The following is a 19,309-nucleotide window of genomic DNA, read 5'->3' as shown; positions in this document are numbered from 1 at the left end:
TACTATCATCTTTCCTCTATGCAGGATTGATAACTACCACCCTCATTTTTCCTTCACCTTTCATTAAGGTCAAGGAAATAAGAAGAGTTGTTGAGTTGGTGTTTTAAGTCCACTTTATGCACAGTAAGGCTAATCGGGACTGGACCTATAGTTTAAAGTGGGATCCGAACCACTTGTGCCTCCACCGGGTATCGAACCCGGGACACCTTGATTACAAGGCGGGGACGCTACCACTGCGCCATCGGGGAGGCCCTAGGAAATAAGAAGAGTATGGTGTTTGTAAAAAGTAGTGACTTTAATTATGTAAAAGGGGATTATGAAAAACTTTATAATGATTTTCTTATGGTTTCTAATTTGTTTTTAATAGAAGAAGATATAAATGAATCTATAATGAATTTTTAAAAAGCTGTCCAATTTATATTAGAAAAGAATATACCTTTAAAATATGAACCAGATAGAAACAATTCTTTCTATCCTTAGAAGAGGGTATTCAAACAAATAAAATAAATTGGTAACATTTTAATAAGAAAAAGAGTAAATATAAAATTACAAATATATGCTATTTGGATAAGTTACTTCATAAAGAATATGACATTGCAAATGCTTTTGAAGAAGTTTTTCATAAAGCTTCTACAAAAGTAACTCAAATAGATTTCAGTAGTGTTATGATGAATAATCATGTTAACTAAATTGATGTACTGTGATGGACTTTTTACATCGTCCACCCCAAGTTTTTTCTTCTTTTTTGTTACTTCTTTTCCCTTATTTTCCCTATGTGTACCACCTCCTTCGCACAGAATGGTGGCGTCACAGTTACGTGAATTTATCACCATGCGACTTTCACGGCCGAGGCACAGAATGCAGCAGCCGGTCTAGAAAGCTGAAATATGTAACAATATAGCTTTCTTCCATCTCAGATGGTTCCACACCTTCCATTCTTCCAATTCGAGTCGCACCATATTTTCAGACATTCTTACGTCGAGCCTTTTCTCTGTCCATCTGTGCGGCCATACATTTTTAGCTCGAATATTTACAAGCCTGTCACCATTTAGAAAACATCCCTTGCGTGTAAACTTCAGAATTGAGTTCAAAAGAAAACCATTTACCTACATAAATTTAGAACCTAGGCATGTTTCTGCCCATTTTAATAAAAGGGTGAAATATATAACGTTGTAAACTTGCGAGGTCACACAACCTACAGGTCCATTGTAATAGTGCATCAGGAAGAAGAAAGGGCAAGCTCCTGATTGGTCAGGGGAGCGAGTGCAAAATAGTGTGTTTCCTGGAGTGTGAGAGTCCGGGGAACAGACAGTCGAAGTTTTAACGTGAAGAAGTAAGGAGGCAAAGTGGTCCCTCAGGAAAAGTTATTTGTTTCTTTTTCTTGTACGTATATGAGTGCAGTGCTGATTTGTTAACGCTCCGGCGGGTGAACGGGCAAGTGGTAAAACACCCGTCAAGTGCGAATTGTTCTGTGACGCCGAGTCCAACGAGTGCTGCAGATACAAATTATACAGTGATCAAACTCGCTGTTATCAACTGAATCGGAGACGACCAAGGAACCCACCAGTGGTTCTAGCTGCTAAACGTCGGGTGACTGAAGAACTTCAATTAGTTCATCCATTACACCTCCCCAACCCCTCCATATCTATTCAAACGTGACTTCAGGACCATATCAGAAGACTGGGCCCCAAAGATGAAGTAACTCAGTGTGCGCTTGTGTATATATTTGTCTTCTCTAATGTGCATCATCGGCAGACAAGGTAATGTGCAAACTGTAGTGTAGTACGCGTACTGCATGCGCTTATACAGGGTGTTTCTAAAGGTCGTTTACAACGCTTGGGAGGTGATTCCTCACACGAAAACAAGCAAAAAGTCTAAGTTCCATTTTTACGACTGAGGCTTCGTTTCCGAGATAAGAGCCTCGCAAAAGGTGACAAAGTGAACGTCACACTTAACTGGGACGGATTTTGTGTTCGGTGCTCATGTTTTGATGTTTGAGGTCGGGATGTGTTGTCTTTAACGCATTTCTCATTGTCACGGTCCTTCTTGCTGCGTTACATACCCTTTCCATGCATTGTTCTTGCTGGAAATCCCCAATTCCTTTGAGGACTCCATTGCGCATGCGTGCAGTGAACTTTTCATAGTGACTTCCGGACTGAGCACATACGATTCCTTTATGATTCCCTTGGAACCGCCTCTCTATCTGTGATAGTATTCGTCCCAGTTAGGTGTGACGTTCACTTTGTCACCTTTTGCGAGGCTCCTATCTCGGAAACGAAGCCTCAGTCGTAAAAATGGAACTTAGACTTTTTGCTTGTTTTCGTGTGAGGAATCACCTCCCAAGCGTTGTAAACGACCTTTAGAAACACCCTGTATAATTGGCCAAATATTTTAATTCTTCAGTCTAATTTTCATTATGACCGTGTGTGTAAATTTATATAACTATTTTATAGTTCTTTATTCTTGTATCAGGCTGTTTCATAGTAGTGGGGTTTACGGGGGGGACAGCGCAACTTTTAAGTGTAGAAAAGGCGAGGCTATTTGATTGAACAATCTGATTTGCTTACACTTAAAACAAAGCCAAAAGGGGCCTATACCCCAATTTTTCAGGTGTGATATGCTCTGATTTTTAAGAAATTCTGAATTTCTAGTGTAGAAAAGGCGAGGGCTCAACAGATAGATTACTTAAAACAATGGCAAGAGGGACTTAAACCCCAATTCTTCAGGTGTGGAGGTTCGGGTTTAAGTCCTCATAAAATGTGAAGCCTCCCCTGATGGCAAAATGATAATATTGCTGTCTTGTAAACAAGGGGTTCTGGGTTCGAGTCCTGATAGATTGAAATATGTGTGGCAAAATAATATGTCCACAAGTGAGATTTTGAGAATAATTACTGCTAGTTGATAGCCCCCAGATCTTAAACCTGGTAAAAAGTGTTTTACAACAATATACTGCTAGCTGATAATACAGTTGAGGTTTCAAAGCTGGTAGAGTGTCTGGGACCTCTCTGACAGCAAAGTGTTGGTATTATTGCTTTGTAATCAAGGGGTTTCTGTGTTTGAATCGGGTCTCTAGAACTGCTCCGTGACTCTCTCATTTCTTACATCATAAACATATGATTTTTCCCCTATGAGAATAACACTACAAATGGTGTCATCGGGTAATGCCTCGTGGAATTCACAGATAATTTTAATGTTTGTCCTGTCATTTACCACAACCTGTTTTCTTTTTGAAGTGTTGATGACAAACATGGGTCTCCGTGTCTTGAATTCATCTGGTGTGTAGTACATGTCAGTATTGCCAATAGTGACACGCTTGAAAGCCGAAAAAGCTTCATATAATTTAAGAAAATCATCCTTGGACATGTCTAAATTGTAATTTTCTCTAGGAAAAACCTCATTTCTGCCATTTTTAAGATATATGTTTTTAATGTTGCAGTTATCAAATCTACTTGAATTTTTTTCCTGATTGTTGTGTCTTCCAGTCTGAAACAGTACCACCACAAAATCAGGCATGTCGTATTGTATGCTGGAGAATGAATTTGTGGCATCAAATTCATAATATGTGCCAGATGCAGGCTTCTGTACGCATTGATATGTGTAAAATTGCAGAGGAACCTGTGGATTTTTTAGGATATCAGCTTTGTATTTAAGAGCGTAACTGGCTTCATATTCAACAACTGGAATTCTTAGCTCCATAGTCTGAATAATGCATTTGCCTGCATCTGGTAAGGTATTAGGCATAGCTTCTCCTGTAGGGTTTAATGTGCTGTACCTCATCAAAGCATTATTATCATTGGCAGCTCTTCTAAATGTGATTCTTAACCCGCCCTTCCACATAATTTCTTTGTAATCCGAGAAGAATCCTGGCAACAGGCGCATGGGGAACAGCACTGTGTGGCTCTTAGATATAATTTTATCACCAGCCTCAAATCCGCCTATTTTGTAGTAAGAAGCTTCGGTTTTGGATAATTTTAGTGTGGCCAAAGCTGTGGAGGTAATGCCGGGATAATCTATTCTGTTTATAACAACACCATGCTTTCTGATCTCAATTTCAGAGAACAAATGCGGTACAAAATTATCTACAAGTCTTATATTTGAATTTGCAGGGTAATCTGTACCATCGAGCTTTACAACATCAAATTTGATGTATAGATCTGCTCTGTGGGGGTGTATAAATCCATCCCCTACATCAAGATCAACCTCAATCTCTGTGTTGGGTTGATTTAAATTTGCAAATGTCCTCCTGTTTGGGGGGAATGATTGTAGCTCATAACTCTCAATATTTTCCATCGTATGTATTTTTATTTAAATGTTAATCTCTATGATTGCAGTTGTTGTGGCTCCAGCAAAATCAACTAATTCTTCTTTTTCATTAGTGACCATCAATTCAATGTAATCTATTCTATTATGGCACACAGGAAAATATAATGTTGGGGATGGATTGTAGATGATTGGCTCCATGAATTCAGAATTAGGTTTGAATGTTGCAATGATGCCAGTTTGTTTGTGAGTGCCTATTCCATTTGATTTGGTGATCATACCCTCGGCCACATTACAGTGAATATTCAGAGTCTCTATGGCTAAGAATTTGGGTATATTCATAGCAGTGTGTTTGATGCCCGCTTCAAGTTTTGTGTTGTTCTCAAAGCCTAACAGCTCTCCTATAGTATCCAGATCCACTGTCTCTGTAGCAGATACAATCTCTACTCTGTGAGTGACAGAATTTTGACTTAACACTACACCTCTGGGTAATTGAGCATTTAGAGTGGACAGATTATACTGCCCTGGAGTGATGACAATTTTTTGATCCCCTACTGCAATTGTATTGTTGTGGTGCGTAATATTAGGGATCAGGTACATGCCGTAAAATGCTCTGAGAGCTATTGTTTTGGGATACACTATGTCATCATGTAATTTGAGTTTCAATATTGAATTTTGGCTGGTGAGATGGAATACCCCCATGATGTTTCAGATACCACAAGGCTTTTTGAAAATCTTCAATTGATGGTTTATTTATTTGAGACATATATCTGAGAACAGATAAACACAAATGTCCGCAATTAACATCTTTGAAGTTTTGAACACGGGCATTATTGTAATAAAGATTAGCTGAATTTAGATATTTTATTAAATTTTCAGGTGGAACACCTCCAAATGAATCAAACACAAATGCCTCATTGTTTAAATATTTAAGATAACAAATCCAGTGAGTGCCCTGATTTTTGTACTTATCCAAATTAACAATGCCACACTCTTTGTTGAGTGGTTGTTCTGGTAAAGAATCAGACATGTACACACCTCTAAAATGTTTGATGCCCAGTGGCTTGATTAAAGCTTCAATATCTTGGTTTGTAAGCGGCTCTTGTTTTTTTTAAACTTATTCATGGCTCTCTTAACACCTTTGCCTTTTTTCTCCATGGCCAGGTTATGGCGCCTCTGCTCATCTAATTCTGCCCTATTTTTCTTGGCATCTATTACTGTTTTTGCTATGGCAGCTGATCCCCCAGCCAAGCTCCCCACAGCCCCGAGAGCAGCTAAGATGGCAGGGATGGTAAATATGAATCCTCCTGTATGCAATTTTTTTCTAGATTGCTGTAATTTTTTTAATTGGGGGGTGCTAAGCAACAATTTCATACCATGTCCCTTTGCAAGACAAGAGCTTTTTTTCTTGCGCTGCTTTTTGGTCAAGAGACTGTCAATAGTTTTAAGAGATTTGAGACCTGCATAAGGTATTTGATACATAACACCCTTGGGCTTCATCGTAGGTTTATTATATACATATTCACAGCCCCCACCCCAGTTTTTGTTTGGTGCTCATAGCTATGGTGGTTCCCAATGCTGCTATTTTTTCACTTAAAGAAGCATCTTTGCTTACAAATCTGCCAAATGCAGCCTCTTCTAATTTCTTGTCTGCAACATGTCTCTTGTCAAGATCAGAATGTGTGTTGTATGCTATGTCATGGTCTCTACAAGCAGCATCGAGGGGATTAACACCAGGATCCCCTCTGTTTAATCTATGATCCAATTTTGTGCCTGGACCACAATACTGATAGCCTGGAATGTGTAGTTCAAATGGCAGCTTGTTTATGATGTCATTAACCAGCCCCCGACCCTCAGAAATATTCCAAAATTTAGGTGGTAGAGTATTAATAATTTTTATGAGATATCCAATCCCCTTAGGGTCATTCACTATAAAATTAGACAATTTTGTGCTTATCATGTCCATAATTCCAACCTTTTCATTGTAAAAATTGTGGTTGCCAGCATTTTCCTCCCCAGCTATGACCAGCAACCTATCTACAAGTTTCCTGACATCATCAACCCACACAAATTCTTTGGGCAGGGTGTTGTATTGTTTGATCCCACTACCTGTCTTGATCTGTGACCATATGGGCTTGATTAAATTATTGTATTTTGCTCCACTGCTAGACTTGACTCTTTTTTGTGTGGGATCATTGTTCTGGTATAGAGCATCTGATTTTATTAATATTTCTTTGTAATGTTCATAATCTTGATCTGTATAGCTGCCAGGTCTCTTCCTAGTCATCAGTTCCCACAACCCAGGTGTGCCGGTGTACTTAACAAAAGCACCTTTTTCTCCGAGACGAGATTCTGAATAAACAATCAGATCATCCCCCATAAATGTTACTCTGAAATTGCCAATTCTATGAATGATGCTGCCATCAAGCTCTGTGTCGGCATATAAGCCAAACACCTCATCTTTGTTGTCTTTAGGTGTGGTTAAATATTTTTGAGCAAGAAGACCCAATTCAATAGGATCCTGAGTAGCTTCAATTCTTCGAGGAGCAACAGGACTAGGTGTATGAATACTGGAAAGTGGGGTGAATGGATAATCTAATATGTTCCTTGCAGCTACAGGTACAAGCTCTGTGATCAAATCTTGATTTTGCTCTGTAACAGTTTTGATATTCTTACCTAAATTATTAATAGCATCAATTACAGGCTGTTCTGTTTGTTTGTGTTTTTCATAAATTCCCCGGTTCTCTGATTTCCATCCCTTAAATCTTTTTACAAGATAATCTCTTAACTTAAGATCATCAATGATTGGCCTTTTCATGGTTATTTATATACGTTTCAACGTCTAGAAAATCGTTGATTTTATTTCTGTATTTGCCACTACTAGGTGTTCTTGTCATATCAATCGTGACAAACCCATAACTGTCCTGGTTCCAGCACCTGCTGCAAAACTTAGAAAAATCATTGTAGCTCAAGTACCCACCTACATATTCATCATGTATGTGTTTGAGGTTGGTATGATCTTGATGAAACACACATATAAAATTGCTGTTGTCTCGGATCAGCTGCTTCGGTATTTTTGAAAAAGTCTGTGCCAGGTAGAAGCAATCAATGTTTTTGTGCCGCCCTTGTGTAAAGAAATTTCTAACCTTGTTTTGATTATCCAGTATAACGTCATCAAACACAACAACAGAATTATCGAGACATTCATGGAGTGGCTTAACATCTGGTTCAAAAGTGGCTATATCCAGTCCATCATATAGCTTCATCAGCTGCTGATATTTTAATTGTTCCAAGCTCTTAGAGAAGATATACAAGTGCCTGTTTTTCCAGTCTAACCAGTTGGGTGCTAATAAAAAATTATCAACCATTAGTGTAGTTTTACCACAAGCAGATGGCCCAACAATAAGACATCTAATATTATCAGGCAGCAAGTTGCCATTTCTCTTATTCTGCTGTTCAGGTTCTGGCAGCCTTTTTATAACATCCCAGGTGCTCATATTATTATTTTGTTTGCATCGATCCAGCTGTTTTCCGGATGACCCAGCCATTTGACAAATAACTTGTTGCCTTTTCTGCGGATGATTTTTTCTATGAGATATGTGTCAGGCTGTTTAGTTTTGCTGAGCTCTTGTTCATAGAACCTGCCTTTGAGAATTTCTCCTCGATGATCCTTTATTATATATGTGTTAAGGGTCCCGGGTTTAACTTGAACCACTGTAAATAATTCTGTGCTCCAGTTTCTTGTAAAGCCTCTCTTGAATAAGTGCTTATATTTGCTGATTCTTACTTGATCACCCACCCTGTATTTGGCCTTTCTTGTTGTTGCCTGGTATCTAGGATAATAAACAGTCCTGATCAATTTTTGCTCATCAGATGAAGTTACTTCAGAGGGTTTCATGTTGATTGTGGAATGGACAGAATTGTTATATTTATGTAGAAGTTCTGGAAGAATATTAACCCATTTATAATTACCTTGAAGTGTGAATTGTTTATACATAAGATTTTTTAAGGTTCTGTTGAATCTCTCTACAATTGAGGCTTTGAGATCACTGTAACTCGAGTAATGTTTTATTGCCTGGCTTTTAATAAATTGTTGGAACACAGAATTATAAAATTCTTTGCCATTATCTGTTTGCAAATAGCGCGGTGATCTTCCACTCTGATTGATGATTGTCCTGATGGCTTCTGTAACACATTTTCCAGTCTTGGATTTGAGTGGCAGAGCCCAGGCAAATTTTGAAAATGTGTCTATCACAGTGAGTAGATACTTGTAGCCCTTGTTGATTTTGTCTAAGTTTTTCAACTGTCCACTTGACAACTCAATCAAGTCGCTTTGCCATAAATCATCTATGCCCTTTGTGACTACTGGCAGTCTCTTAAAATTATGTCGGGCTTGTCTGTGTAATTCATCAACAATAATTTGTCTAGACATAATATGAAAACAAGAATATTGCAACTATGGGGTGTTCAGCAGCTGATACTACAGGATTTTCTAAATATAATTTGTCTCCTATTTGTATTTTAAATTCCAGAGAGCCATCATCTTCAGCATAGGCTGTTTCTAATGTATTGGGGTCTGTAAAATCCTCTAACTCTACACTGGTGATTTTCACTTTGTTCTCAGCATTTGTTATTGATAAGGTGGGGTAGTGGTGTGCCTGTGGCTGATGCCAATATCTGATCTTGATTGGTCTCAATGTGCCCCCAACAAAAAACTGGTAATAAAATTGTGCAGGGGACAGCATATATATTTTGCCACCCGGTGTAAATGGTGAATCATATTCTTTGTTGGGGATGCTGTACAATTCAAGAATTACTGTATGTTTTGGATTCTCGATTATGCCTGTTATTTCCTTTTCTGCTGTAAGCAATCTGCTTGTTACAGATTCAAGGTGCTCATTGATGGTCCTAACAACATCATCGTGGCCTGGCTTGATCTTTATGTCCACAACAAGTTTCTTGTATTGTTGCACAATCTCTTGAAGCTGGGTGGCAAAAACAGACAGAGCATTTGCTTGATTGGATTCCATGGTTTCTAGCTGTTGCTTGATATTGGCTACAATTTGTTGCAAATTTTCAACAACTGCCAATTTTGAATTTTGAGCAGTAAGTACATGGACCTGTCTTCTGATATCCTCAAACAGGGCATGCAGTTCATTAATATGTTGATTGGTTGGTAGAGTGGCCACTGTCTGAGTGAGTTGTTTGATCTCTGTCTGGATATTCTTGATATCTTCTGATTTCAATATCCTATTCACTGCCCTCTTAATATTTTTAAGTTCCTGTGATGTAGGAAGATTTGATACTGTATTTTGCAAAGATTCAAGTGCCAATTTCACATTGTTTAATTCAGATGCATCAGCCACATTTTGCATAGCATTTTGGAGCAGGGCTATATCTGCCTGAGAGGGTGTTGATTGTTGTAAAATTTCAAGCTTTGTTTGGATATCATCAATCAAGTGATGAAAATGAGATAGTTCAGATTCAGTGTTGAGGTTTTCAAGTTTTGTGATTTGTTGCTGGACACTGTGAAGAGTGTCTACAATCCCGGGCAGGCGAGATTCTTGTACATTTGCCAAATCACTTTGCACTGCTGCTATTGTACCTTCAAGATGGGTTATGGTACTTTGAATTTTTCCAAAATCTTCATATGTTTCAAGTTGCAGCTTAATATTTGCTACACTCCGAGTTATTGCATTCAAAGCATCAGAAGATGGCAAGTTGTTCATAAAATTTTCAAGTGTCTCAATTTTTTCTTTAACCTCGGCTATGGCATTGTGTAGAGGATCCAGATTAGGTATTTGGAGTGACTGAATCTGTTCTTTTAGAGTGGAAATGACTAGATCAAAATCTTCTTGTGATTTTATGCTTTTGACAATTGTTTGGAGCTGTGTCTGGACATTATTTATCTGCTCTTCCAATTGTTGTTTCAATTGCTCAGAGTTGGTGGCCTGGGTCTTAAATTTGGCTTGAAGAGCTGCTACAGCTTCTTCTAAACTTTGAAAATTATCCAATGTCGCCAGATCAGTATATTTCTGAAGCAGCACTTTGAGTTCAGAATCAATTTTAAGAAGAGGGTCCATGCATTGTGATTGCAAATTTGTAATTTCTAATTGAAGACTGGCATTGAGTGTGGTTTGTAAAGCTTGTAAATCACTTCTTAATTTCTTGACTCTGACATCAAGCATCAGAATCTCATCACTGTGATCTTCATGTCTTGTATGGCCGAATATATCATTAGGCATTTTTGTTTTAATGGTTATTTATTATAGAGTATCTGATTCTTAATTCTATAAAAAAGGGTATAAGCTTGTCATAAGATCCAGGGACCTCAATATATAAGCAGTCACCAGCAGAAACAGTATAAACAGTGCCAGAAACCATGTTTGAGTGCTTAATTCTATAAATATTTCTCCCTACTGAAATCTTGACATCACCCTCAGGGGTTGTAATAAATTGCAATTGCCCACCCACAGGTAATTGGTAATGATTTAAATTATTGTTAAATATGTACAATATTTTGCCTGTTTTATCATCATTATCTGTAAGTATGCTGTTCAGATGAATAATTAACAAGCCACTCAGTTTAGACATTACAGATTGTAAATCAGGAGAGGGTTGCGGTGTTGGCAGGTCCATAATACCTTGTTTCTTGAACCCAAATAAGTTCATAGGCATGTTTATTTATTTCAAATCATGCTCTGTAATTGGGCATTGAATCCCATTTTTCAAATCACAATGCCCCCAAGGTAAAGTATGTATGCCACATGATAAAATGCATCTCTTATCATCATGTGGGTCCAGAGCCACTTTTGTTACAATATTGCTAGTCAGCAAGTGATTCTCACTCTGAATTCTATTTTCTGATGTTCTGATTGAACTCTGTGATTTGATGCAATTTTTATAATCTTCAAATACAAGCTCTTTTTCAACAGTTACTCTGCCAATGCCCTTGGCCTTTTTGACAACAGCACTACATGTTTTAAAACTGTACATCTTGGCACTTAACCCAGCAAATTCCACAATAACATCACCAAGTGTCTCATCTTTTAACTTGCCAGGCACCTTTTTGTTGTGGGGTTGAATTCTTGTATGTTCACTGGTATCAAAGTATTGAAACAATTCAGGCTGTGACATATCTTGATAAACATCTTCTGTTTGAATATCAAGAATAAAACTATCCGTGTCCATGTACAATAATTTTACACGATCACCATAAAAAGGTTTCAGCACCTCATAATATAATGTTAACATATGTAATTTGGACCATTCCAATATCACAGCCCCTACATAAATAGGTTTATCAAATTTGATCTTTGTTTTCTTCATGTTGAAAAGTGCCATGTGCTCATCATAAATTCTTCTGTAATTGAAGTTGGGCTTTGCAACCAATTTTTTGCTCCGGCTGGGGTCAGTATTTATTTTAACATCGCTATGTTTTCTGACATTTTCAATTGTTTTGCCAAACACTGAATTGATTATCAATTTAAACAAGGCCTTATCAAATTGGCTCTTTGCAGATGTTCGAAGCTCTGTATTTGTATCAATGTATGGCTTCAACCATCTTGAGTGCCTGAACCTCAAAACTTTGCCAACTTTGGTTACTTGGACACCATGTTTTATCAGGAACTGGAGGTTTTTGTAATATGTAACATATCCCTGTTTCGGCTCCAGAGTCATCATGAGCTTCTTCTGTTTAGAACCAGGTGAACACTGAACCTCGGGAATTGGGGGCAGATCAGAAAATTTATTGTGTAAATATTCTGGAATTGTCAGATCAACCTCTAAGAAGAGGCCATGTTCACTGTCATCAAAATTCTGAAGATCTTCAATATTGAAATCTTCAACCCACTCAAGCTCTGCATATGGCAGTTTATCCATCATGGCATGACCATAGAGGCTATTGGCATCTACATACAGTGTATAATTTGATGGCCGTGCTGGATCATAATTGGGAATATGCTTGTTATTTGCTCTGGCATATCTCTGGGAACATTGCACCATCCCTCCTCTTATACCTTTCTCCATAAACAGATACATATCTTGATCATGGATCAGATCCAATGGCTTTTTGGTGTTGAAAAACATTGCGGCCCATGCTAGGCCCGGGGCACTGTAAAAATACACTGGGTCCAGTCCATAATTTTGCATGGAAGATTTTCTGAATGCTTGCAATATATCAGCTAAGAGGGTTACATCAAGTTTCAAATATGCCATGTGATAATCACCAAATGTCTGGCAATTTAAATTGTTCCACATCAACTGAGCATGGTGATAATCTTCATCAGTGATTCCAGATCCTCTGATTTTGCTGTAAAACTCTTCTTGTGGTGGCAGGGAACACTCATCAAATTTAGAAAAATCTGTAACATAGTCATATGGATATACACCCTTCCGCCTAATTAATTTCAGGTCCTGATTTGGAAACAATGCACGTGTGATTTTCAAGTCATCATCAGATAATTGAGAGGCCAGTGTAGCCAGGCTAGCAGATAAAAATCTGTAAGAATCAAGAAATCTTAATTGAACAGAAACACCTTCAACTTTAATTTTCTTGCTAATGGCAATATATTTCTCATCATTTTCAGCTAAAATATTTAAATTCTGCTTGTCAAACCCCTCGTACCTGATCAGATGATGGAAATCATAATTGGATGCTCCATGGCAAAATATAGGGACAAATTTTGGTCTCTTGATCTGAATATTACAGCTATTACACAGGGCCATTAAGAATTTACCATCTGTATGAGAATGGTGATGAACCTTGATATTTGTATCTGAAAATTCAGAATCACATACCGGGCATTTTTCTGCATTGTTGAAATCTTCAATCTGTTCCTCTGTTAAAGGCAACATAGGTTTTGATATTAATAAGATGTTAGATGCTATGTCACGGCACACATTTTCTATTCTATGTGCAAATATTTTGATGGCATTTGGTCCCTTGTATGAATATTCTTTAATAACAACACCATCCCGTATAACCATAAAACAAAAGCTGGAAGGTTCATGTAACTGGTATGATGTACTTGAGGATTCTTCTGGATCTGGGCTACAGAATGCAATAGGTTTGAGGTTCGATTCGAAATCACAGACAATATATGCTGGGTGTTCCAACAAGGCTTCAAACTTTTTGAATTTGCAATTTTCACTTGGATTGGGCATCACCATATGAACAGGTTTATGGTTGCCACAGTATTTCAGATGCTCAATTAACTTGTTTTTAGCAATTTCTGCATTCTCTTCCCGAACCCCCTTCACCATTTTTTGACCATCAAATACAGTTAAACATCTTCTGCACAACTTGAATATGTTTTTATATTTATCTAGTTGCATTCTCACTAAAGCTTGAAGATTATGTATTAGAGTGTAATGGTATGTATCATCTCCTTCAATTAAGAGCAGATCAATCGGAATTGCAGATTCATCATCAATTGTACTGATTCTGAGAGGTGCTATCGGGCAATTGCCAGTGGAACAAATAAATACATTAATAGATAATTGTTTGCCATTGATGTGCCTGGCCCTTTTTTCAAATTTATCAATATTCTGAACTGACATTGGATATTCCAAACCCTCCATTACATCGTCAAAATCGTGCTCATGTTGCTTGTAATAAGTTATTCTTTGAGGATCCCTTGAAACTGGATACAAAGCAGCTAATATACACCACATATCAACTAGCAGTAATTATTCTCAAAATCTCACTTGTGGACATATTATTTTGCCACACGTTTTCAATCTTAAATATTTTATCAGGACTCGAACCCAGAACCCCTTGTTTACAAGACAGCAATATTATCATTTTGCCATCAGGGGAGGCTTCACATTTTATGAGGACTTAAACCCGAACCTCCACACCTGAAGAATTGGGGTTTAAGTCCCTCTTGCCATTGTTTTAAGTAATCTATCTGTTGAGCCCTCGCCTTTTCTACACTAGAAATTCAGAATTTCTTAAAAATCAGAGCATATCACACCTGAAAAATTGGGGTATAGGCCCCTTTTGGCTTTGTTTTAAGTGTAAGCAAATCAGATTGTTCAATCAAATAGCCTCGCCTTTTCTACACTTATAAGTTGCGCTGTCCCCCCCGTAAACCCCACTACTTTTCATGTATAAGTTTGCCAAACTAATATGAATGTAAATTATGAAGATAATCAGTGTGTTTCCATCTGGATTTACCTACTCATATCAAGTTTCACCTACATATGTGTGTGTTACTAGGAGCCAGTTGAGATTGTATGTATAGCTACCCGGGTATTTAATTTTTGATTTGTTTTCTTTTATTGTCCAACTGGTTTCCGTAGGCACTGTTGCCTTCATGATGTGGTGGCTCCCTATTTCTACTGGTAGGCAGTCATTACAGTACCATTCATCTGCGATGAAGATATTAAAAATGGATGGTTCGCTCATTAGTGGAATATGGAAGTGAATTATGGAACATTGCAGCAACTAGTCACACCGAGAAAATTGAATCAATTCAGAAATTATTTATTAGGTTACTTTGTATGAAAATGAAGAAAAGATATATATCATTACATTATATGGAGTAGTTGGATCAAGAAGATAATATAAAATTAAAGTATTGATAGAAGACATTTTGTCAAATAGGATTGATAGTTAATACTTTATAAATACAATAGTATATAATGTTCCAAAATATAAAACAAGCAAAAAATCATTATTATCAGTGAAATTGAAAAATGGTTGTGAATTTATAAAAATATTAATCGATGATTTCAATTATGACTTCCCTTAAAATATTATATGTAGTTATATGTTGATTTGTTGTAAAAACCATTATAGCCTAAGCTAATTCTTTGATATTCTCTTTGTGACATAGTGCTGTATAAGGTTTTGTTTCTAACTGTTCTCAGTACTTTAAATAAACTATTATTATTATTATCAAGTCTGCATATAATTATTCGCGTATTTTATGTATTTTGTGCCCTATGTATCTATTACATATCTTACAATTACAGTTTCCGTATAACTAGCATACTATCAAAACTCAGTACCTTGTATTACTAATTCACGTTAAATTATGCGGCTGTGATGTTATTCTGAGATCTCGTAGCAGCCTCCGTCTGCACGGACATTGAACCTCGCAAGCCCACTGTCGGTAGCGTGGAATGCGGTGTCAGCTTCATGTTCTAAAACCAAGGTGACACGGAGTGCTGACGCCGCTATCTTATCGGGCAAGTGTCCTCAACCTGCAACAACGGCGAGATAAATAAGAAACTACAAAATCTCTTACAGTAAGTGTTTATTAGGAATTGATACGCACTAAATTAATGAACTAGCTCAGTATTCAGTGTGGACTAAATAGCAAATTCTCGCCACACACTACAATTAAACCTGATCTTTAACTTGCGTCCGTGCAGACTAATCACTCACCGAGATCTACTTAATGTCACCCTAATCCAAACCCCCACCCCATCATACTCTCCCCCTCAAGCCTAAAATAGTTCTGGATACCAGAATGATTGTCCCTCCTGTGCGTAGCTTCCCTAATATCTATACGATAACTAAAACTAACCAATAAACTTACCCAGATTAATTCATAGCTACTACTAATAAGTTTAACTAATTACCAATCATATTAGGGCACAGTAAATAAACAAGAAATTTTAAAACTTGTTCCGGTCACCATAACGAGATAATAAAATAATACAAACTCAAGATCATTAAATGTAGCTATGCATAGAATCTCCATCTATTTTATTTTATTTTCTTATTGTACTTGTATTTGTATTTTATGTATGAAAATTGAAAAATAAAGACGAAAAGAAGGAGGATAAAAAGGCGAGTGGACCTCTTAAATTCAGGAAACTGACGTCTTGGTTTATTTAAAGATACCAGGACACTAAGCGCCTAAGCGCATACCCTTGAACGTATGCGGGAGGAGGCGCGCTTACTTCTGGGTTCCCCCATTTTTTTAACGAAGAAAGTCTCTTCGATCGCCATAAACTTCTTCAAATTTGTTGAATAAACTGACACAATGTACGTAGTGAAACTGCAATATAGTCAGAATGGAATTTGGGTTGTCTATGTTCTAGATTTGGATGACTTAAAATTAATTTACACCACTCCAAAACAACTTGAATACTTAAAGGAAATGGTCAATAATTTATGGAAAAACATAAAGATGGGAATATTGGCTCAACAAATTTGGATAAAGATAATCATGAAATTATAGCTTAAGCAGTAAGGAGGCACAAGTATTCAGGAAATGAAAACTGCAAATATGTATTCATAGTTATAGCACAGTGAATACATTCCAATTATTGGAAAGATAGAGAAAGTTTTTTTTTCCTCCAGGATGTTATAAACGTCTGAATCTCAGTTATTACATGTACATCCCATTATGAATGAAACAGCATCCAATTCGTTTCTCTCTATCTCTAAATTCATTTTATTTGGTTGCTCGTTTTATGATCTAAAGCTCTTCCTTAGTGAACGTTCTATGTATCCGGTACAGATTCAATGTGAGTTAAAGAGAAAACTAGGGCAAAATGTAAAAATTTCACTCAATCGTGAAGTGCGTTTGCTAATTATTTACGAATGGAAGAATAATGAAAAAGACATTGCAAATACAAGTTTATCAAATTCATAAACTTTTCAAAAATGCATAACGTTGGTAGATTATTTTGTAGAGTTAGAGTTTGTTATTCATACATGTGTCTACTAAGCGTAGTGGTAGCGCCATCGCCTTGTAATTAAAGGGTCCCGGGTTCGATACCCGGTGGAGGCACAAGTGGTTCGGATCCCACTTTAAACTGTAGGTCCAGTCCCGATTAGCTTTACTGTGCATAAATTAGACTTAAACATCAAATCAATCCAACCAATCATGTGTCTACTAACTACGTACTAGAGCAAATAATAAGCTACGATTGCTTTTGTTCTAAAAGTGAAAGGAAAATTAATATTTGTAAAATAACTAAGACTGCATATGCCCTTCTTGCTTGCCTCTGAACGCATTATTCTCCATTGTTGGAAATTCATCGTCAAATAAATTTTGTATTTACTATCCTTAGAGTTCCGTATCATTTAATGAAATGACAACTGTCATGAATTTACATTTGACGCCTCTCTTATATTCAAAATATTTCTCATATTACACTTCTAAACGTTAGTGAATTATAGTCCTATGCATTTTTCTCTCGTAGCTAGTCTTCCTTAGAAGTCAGTGTCACTGTGAAGTCTCTATTTGAGCACAACAGAAACAACTTTGACGAATATGTTGCACGATGTACAAGTTTCTTAAATTTAAGGAAAAATATATCCAGGGTGTTGCAAAACAAGTTGAACAACGGTTGCATTCTGATACATATCATGAAAGCAGGTAACTTTCCCGGTCATAAACATTATCTCGAAAGGGTTTAGTTTTTGCATTATAAGCGCTTAAAATCTATCCTGTATGTATGAAACCAAACGCAGAGATGTTTCACTAGAGGGTCACTACAGTTTAAAGTGAGATCCGAACGACTGTGCGCTTCACCTAGTAAAGGGTAGTTTATGGTAGTTAAATAATTATAAATAAAATAAAGTCAGTGCAAATTGCATTATATATTAAGCCGTTTAAAATAGTAAGATTTTGAATAGGTCAACCCGGCCTTAAGCCTTGAATAGGTCTTATACTACATCTCAAAGTTATCCCAATAAATAACTTTAAAGGTGTTCATAACTTTGATCGTTATAATGAAATTGGATTTATTACAATATGCCTATTCAATTTACTAAATAAATATCTATCTTTTATCACATTTTTCATAAGAGCCCAAATTAGTGCATAAGAATAAAATGTATTCATTACAATTTATACAATAATAAAATATTTTTATTTTGAGTCCATACTTTTGGAAATATCCATTTTTACAAATAGATACATGAAAACCAAAATTCTTTGGATTAACTATCTTTCCAAATTATGAATAGTACAGATTCCTCGAAAGAAGTCTAAATTGGGTTTAAAAGTAAGGAACTGTAGCTATGATATGGTCAGAGGTGGACGAAGAGTCGAATTCAGAGCAATTTCTCAGTCTCATAATAGTTAACAAGTGGATATTTGTTTAAGTACTAGAACATGGGACTTCGCATGTTATAGTTGACAATACAACTTTTCAATATATCAATATTATTTTGATTTTTATATGTATTCAAGTCTAGATTAGTAATTCACATACTGACCTTACGATCCCGTGTCCAGAATATTCATACGTATCACAACCATAATCTAAGCTGCTGCCACATGCTGCCAACAATATTAGAACGCCAAGCCTAAAGGTAATATTTGCCATTTTGCTCGCGTCTAAAATCCAAGAAATGAAAAACTATATTAGTATTATTTGGAACTCCAAAACAACACTGTTATGTACACGACTATGCTGAACATGCGTTGTGTTGATAAAAATATCTCCTTTGAGAATAGTACTCCTGAACGTTTACAGCAAAATATGAAGTAACAAAGAAGTAGGTTATTACTATTTCTTCATGATAAATTCCAAAGTTATATAGAAAGCCAGAAGACTTGTGTTAGAACCTTCTTACCAGACAATCAAAGTGTTTCAATCTACTAGTATTTATGCTAGGATTATTAAAAAATACATTAAGGAAACTTGATTTGATATCACAGAAATCATAGAACAATGTTATCTGATTTCAGTTATCTCTTATCTCATGTTTCGAACTTAGGTGTAGTTCCATGCTACTGTGGATTTAAGCAAAGATAGATTAGATATGTGGTTTAACACTTCACGACTGATAATTCAATAATGGTTTGAAAATCAGTACCATGGCTCCACGAAATGACATAATATTACATAATACCAAGGGCGCCCGCAGGTTTTTTTCTCTGGGGGCAGACTAATAGATACTTATTATTATTATTATTATTATTGCTATTATTACTTTTATTATTATTATTGTTGTTGATGATGTTCCTGCTACTACTACTAGTACTTTACAAACTATAAAGTTCAAATTGAATTGAAAATACTTTGGCGTTGTATTCAAGTTCAGACTCTAGTCTACTATTTTGATAGAAACTGT

The 19,309-nt window shown here is 36.5% G+C and overlaps 1 protein-coding gene across 1 annotated transcript in view; it reads right to left on the bottom strand.

The window, feature by feature from the left end:
- LOC145994356 (uncharacterized) overlaps positions 1 to 18,666 on the bottom strand; it is a 39,978-nt gene extending 21,312 nt beyond the window's left edge. Inside the window, exon 1 of the mRNA XM_083130472.1 lies at positions 18,449 to 18,666. Within this exon, the coding sequence (XP_082986598.1) occupies positions 18,449 to 18,558 (110 nt within the window). The 5' untranslated portion in view covers positions 18,559 to 18,666. The remainder of the gene's footprint in view (positions 1 to 18,448) is intronic.
- Between the last annotated feature and the right edge of the window lie 643 nt (positions 18,667 to 19,309).

The sequence above is a fragment of the Lepisma saccharinum genome, chromosome 10 (assembly GCF_977018435.1).
Source record: "Lepisma saccharinum chromosome 10, izLepSacc3.1, whole genome shotgun sequence".
Lineage (NCBI taxonomy): Eukaryota > Metazoa > Arthropoda > Insecta > Zygentoma > Lepismatidae > Lepisma > Lepisma saccharinum.
This window is presented reverse-complemented; position numbering and strand designations above follow the sequence as displayed.